Genomic DNA, 4939 nt, shown 5'->3' on the forward strand with positions numbered 1-4939 from the left:
ATTTATACGTAAACACCAGGGTGGCACTTTTCTTGTGTCGAATCGGCGACGCTAAACCGAAAGGTAGGTGTTCCCGTGGATTGTTTTGGTTGACAAATGCTGCAAGACTTGGGTGAAGTAAGCGACCTTTTTCTTTAATATTACAAACATTCATAACACATTAATCACACTTTCTGTTTATGATTATAACCAGTTGGCTAAACGGGTGTAGATAGTTTCCACCTGGACCGAAAAGCGTAAATTAAGACAATTCTAACACAAAATAGCTTGCTAGCTTGTGTTAGCTGCTCCCTGAGAGATAGCTTTAAAGCGTGACAACAGTTTAAACACGTTATTTTAACATGTTAACGTATACAGTTAAATGGATACTTGTGTTTAAACACTAAAAATCTAGTGGAAACTATATATATGAATAAAATACTCGCTGGGGTGGGAAGTCTTACTCTCAGATTGCTTAAGATAACAAAGGCTATATTGGCTACAAGGCTAGTTTGTAAAATTAATAAACTCTGTGGTCAATATGCAACACAACGTTGTTATAGTGTGTTAAATCTGAAGCACAACACTTGTCTGCGGAGATGACAGTGTAAAAAGGAAGTAAATATACTAAGAAGAATACAACAGTAGTATTTTGACTTCATGTGTTGTATTCATGTATTTGTTTATCATCCACAGCATGGCGATCCCTATAGCCATTTTGGATTGTGATCTACTGCTACATGGTCGAGGTCAGAAGACGCTGGACCGCTTTGACCTGGATTCGGTCTCCGACACCTTCCTCCTCAAACATTTTAGCTTCCCAAGAGACTTCATTCTTTATCTGGTGGAATTACTTAGAGAAGTGAGTGTGTCTTCACACTCAATGAACGCACACATGCCAGATATTACATTGAATACGTCTACCACTATGTTAATTTGTTATGTCTGTGTTTCAGGATGTGTCTAGACGTACACAGCGGTCCAGAGCCATCAGTCCAGATGTCCAGGTGTTGGCAGCTTTGGGCTTTTACACATCTGGCTCATTCCAGACGTCCATGGGAGATACCATAGGGATCAGCCAGGCTTCAATGTCGAGATGTGTGTCCAATGTGACCAAAGCCTTGGTGGAGAAAGCTCCGGAGTTCATTGTGTTCAACAGGTATAGACAGCACGACACTTCAGTAACTTTACTGTTCCACAAGGAAAATTAAGCATCTCAAGGGTTCACAAGTAATCATTCCATTCTTCTTAAATTTGAATGGTAAAAGTTATAATTTGTGTGACAAAACAGTGTGACACTCAACAAAAAGACAATGTTTACATCCTTATTTTTTTTATTAATAAGCCTTCAAGGTGGAGAGGAAAAGGCATAATAACCCTTATAATATTCCAAACAGGGATCCCTCAAGCAGAGAGCTGTCCTCCCAAGATTTCAAGAAAATGGCAGGATTTCCAGGAGTTGGGGGAGTGCTGGACTGTGTTCAGGTTTATATAACAAAGTATATTAACTGTACAATTATCAGATTGTATAGCAGGCAACTGATTCGTCTTTCTCCCTCTTCTTTGCCCTTCATCTACAGGTCGCCATCAAAGCTCCAAACAGTGAAGACTCGACGTATGTGAACAAGAAAGGGTTTCACTCTGTAGCCTGCCAGCTTGTCTGTGATGCCAGAGGATTGCTGCTCAGCGCAGAGACCAACTGGCCGGGTGGACTCAATGACGCAGAAGTTCTAGAAAGGTCTGCTCTCTGCAAACAGCTGCAGGACACTGAGAATTGGTGGCTGCTGGGTGAGACGGGGATTTCTAGACTCCAAACATCAATCTGTCTGAAAGATCCACTTGAGATGCTTGTTTAAAGAGAGGCAAGAGGTTAAATGTTTTCTGTTTCCAAGGTGACTGTCGTTACCCTTTGAGGAAGTGGTTGATGACCCCAGTCAACAACCCAGAATCCCCTGCAGAGGTTGAATATAATCTGGCGCACAATGCTACACTTGAGATAGTGGACAGGACCTTCAGAGCCATCCAGACCAGATTCAGATGTTTAGACAGCACCAAAGGATACCTACAGGTAAAATAAAAAAATTAATGAAAACTACAAGGACCAGCATCATGATCAGTGTTGGATATTCATCCCTCCTCTCCTTTGTGTAGTACTCTCCAGCGAGGAGTTCATCCATCCTGCTGGCCTGCTGCGTCCTCCATAACGCCTCCCTGCAGTCGGGATTAGATGCCTGGACACTGGAAAGGACAGACCCCCCCGAGCTACCAGAGAGCCTGGAACAGAGGCCTGAGGACCGCGACAGCCAGGCAGAGGAGCTCAGAAAAAAGCTCATACTCGAACACTTCAGCTGAAATGCAGCCTGGACTCGGACTCGAGCCAGAGGGGTTCTCATGGGAAGTCAAGTTCATGTTGAGGTCAAAGGGGATCAAGACTGAGTCACATTAGGATCAGAGGAAATCATGTCTTTTTTCTTTTTCATCCATTTAAAGCAAGAAAGTCCACGGACACAGTGTTGCTGATGCAGTTTTTTAATATTTTGCTGGTTTCTACTCTACTGACTACACTAAGATAACATATTTATATATGGAGGAACATGCAAGGCACTATACAACAAACCAGGACAACATTATATCCAAACACATTTCAAACAACTGAACCCTCTGGAAAGTGCTGGCCTATTCTCTCTGGACATTGTTCAGATGTTCAGAGAAGTTGGAATCATCATCAGCTCCTGGTGTTTGATTCAAACTGTGTCGAGCTACTGTGTCGTCCAGGTTTCTTTACAAGTTGAAAAACTCACCCTTCTGGTTACATTTTTTGACCCTCCCCACTTTAATCCCCTAAAACTCCACTGATTGTAATTTTTTTCCCCACTTTCCACAGGTTTAAGTCTTGGACTTTGTCACAATACAATAAAAAAACAAAACAAGGCCCTTTATTTACAACATCTGCACATTTGGTTGCTATTATTTATGTACACTGGTGCATTGAAACTGTAGAGGTTGAGAATGACGATGGTGGAGTGACGGGCTGCAGTCACGTGATGCTTTTGTTTACACTTGGCACACGAGGGACACAAAACGAAACGAACAAAAAAAAAATTGTTTCTGGATGATTTTATCTTCAGAATTTGGAATTATTTCCTCCACGGACTCGGATGAGGAAAAATGTTAATCTGATGGAAAACCATGACATTGTCAGAATAGTGGTGAAGAAATAAAAGCGTTTTAAAAATGTCCTGGTTCCCTCAGATGTCTTTTACTTCCTAGAATGTTTTAGTACCCTGATTGGCTTCATCAATATATACACACTTTCTACAAACAGGAATAAATACAACATGCACTGCTGTCGCACGAGCACAGTTAGTATTGGTGTTTAAGAGGTTTCCTCTGTTGCTAAGGTATTACAAGAATTATGTTAAACATGATTGTCAATATCTGAAGTTGGTTTTCTATCAATTTCTTTGGATGTTTGGGTTAAGAACTTAAGTCAAAGGATAAAAATATAATCATTTTAAAGAATCACTGAAAGCAAAACCCATTTTTTGATCACAACAGAGGATTTCATGCGACAGCAGTGAAACATAAACACTGTATTACAGTTAAAAAGACAGAAACAGATCATGTCAAAGTTTTACAATTCATGAGACACCATGTAAACGACACATCTTATAAAACTTCACATCATCCTAAATGTCAGAACACAACAGACAATTACTTTTTTTTTGCATAAAATAAATATGCCCTTTTTTTGATGCTCAGAATATATTATAAGTTGTATTTTCGTGGGTTTTCTGTAAACATTATTTAGAAAAAAAATGATACAATAGGGTAAACTAAAACGAGTTCAATATTTCTTTTTTTGTTGCATAAAATAAATATGCTCTTTTTGTGATGCTGCAAATATATTACATATACAATTTTTTAAATTCCATAAAAATATTTTTATGTCATGGTACCCCAGCCTCTGTCAGACCCCTTCAATACTCTTTTGGAATGAAAACACGGTTTTCAGCCCAAAAAGTAATAATGCTGTGGTAAGAATGTGGAAGTGAAAAACAAGTTCTAACTGCAGAGATAAATAAAACACATCAGATGTTAATTTGTAACAACCTTAAAACACATTACAAAACTGTCCGTTTATGCTCTTCAGACCGTAAAGGTTTTGCTACTATTCCCCCAAATACTTGCACAGGCACTTAAAATTAAATGTTAAAATCCTGAACACTAGGAACAAGAACCACGGGGGAAAAGACCACATGTAAACAAAATGTGTAACGTAGCTAAAGTTAAGTTTCCAGGTTTGTAATTGCATGTGTGGCCATTAGATACAGTCAGTCAGAGTTAGTCACATTTGAAAGGCACTTTTAAACTATGGCACAGGATGTGTTTGTATTTTAACACACTGGCATGTATGCTTTGGTAAAGTGTTGGGAGGGACTCAAGTTGCATTCAATGTACTGGTCGAAAAAAATAAAAGCTGACGTGATTATTAAATTAGATGAGGGCAGAAAAACTGGTCAATGACAATTTTGATAATTGATTAATCATCTATAAGTTATTTTTTATTTGTTATGGTACAAATTGTATCTGTAAGTTACTGTACACTGTCAAGAGGCTCTTGAATTAACAGACTGTTTTAAGCATCTTTAAAATATGAATACACATGGATTATTTGGGGTATTTAAATGTTTCACAATCTCTTTTCACTAAAAATGGAAATTCCAATGATAAGGTCCGTTTAAAATCAAGTATCTTCAGGTGTAGCAGACTGTTGAGATGAAGCATGACTTCAGGATGAGAGGAGTGCAGTGTCTGAGTCACTCCCGAAAAGGATGACAGTGGAAGATGGACAGAGTAACGTGCGACGGACATTGATGTGGAACCTGGGTGAGTCCAGGGATGTGGAGGTTTAGGGGTCAGAGGTGAGAGGTCAAGGGAGGAGGGGTCATGCAGTCTG

At 39.3% G+C, this 4939-nt stretch overlaps 1 protein-coding gene across 1 annotated transcript; it reads left to right on the plus strand.

Annotated features, from left to right (window-relative positions):
- Positions 1 to 68: 68 nt before the first annotated feature.
- Positions 69 to 3216, plus strand: harbi1 (harbinger transposase derived 1). Its single transcript, XM_061066945.1, has 7 exons — positions 69 to 117; positions 676 to 841; positions 936 to 1138; positions 1377 to 1464; positions 1560 to 1767; positions 1872 to 2047; positions 2131 to 3216. The coding sequence occupies exons 2-7, from the start codon at positions 677 to 679 to the stop codon at positions 2329 to 2331; spliced, it is 1041 nt and encodes a 346-aa protein (XP_060922928.1). The 5' UTR covers positions 69 to 117; position 676; the 3' UTR covers positions 2332 to 3216.
- The last annotated feature ends 1723 nt before the right edge of the window (positions 3217 to 4939 follow it).

The sequence above is a fragment of the Limanda limanda genome, chromosome 23 (assembly GCF_963576545.1).
Source record: "Limanda limanda chromosome 23, fLimLim1.1, whole genome shotgun sequence".
In the NCBI taxonomy this organism is placed as follows: domain Eukaryota; kingdom Metazoa; phylum Chordata; class Actinopteri; order Pleuronectiformes; family Pleuronectidae; genus Limanda; species Limanda limanda.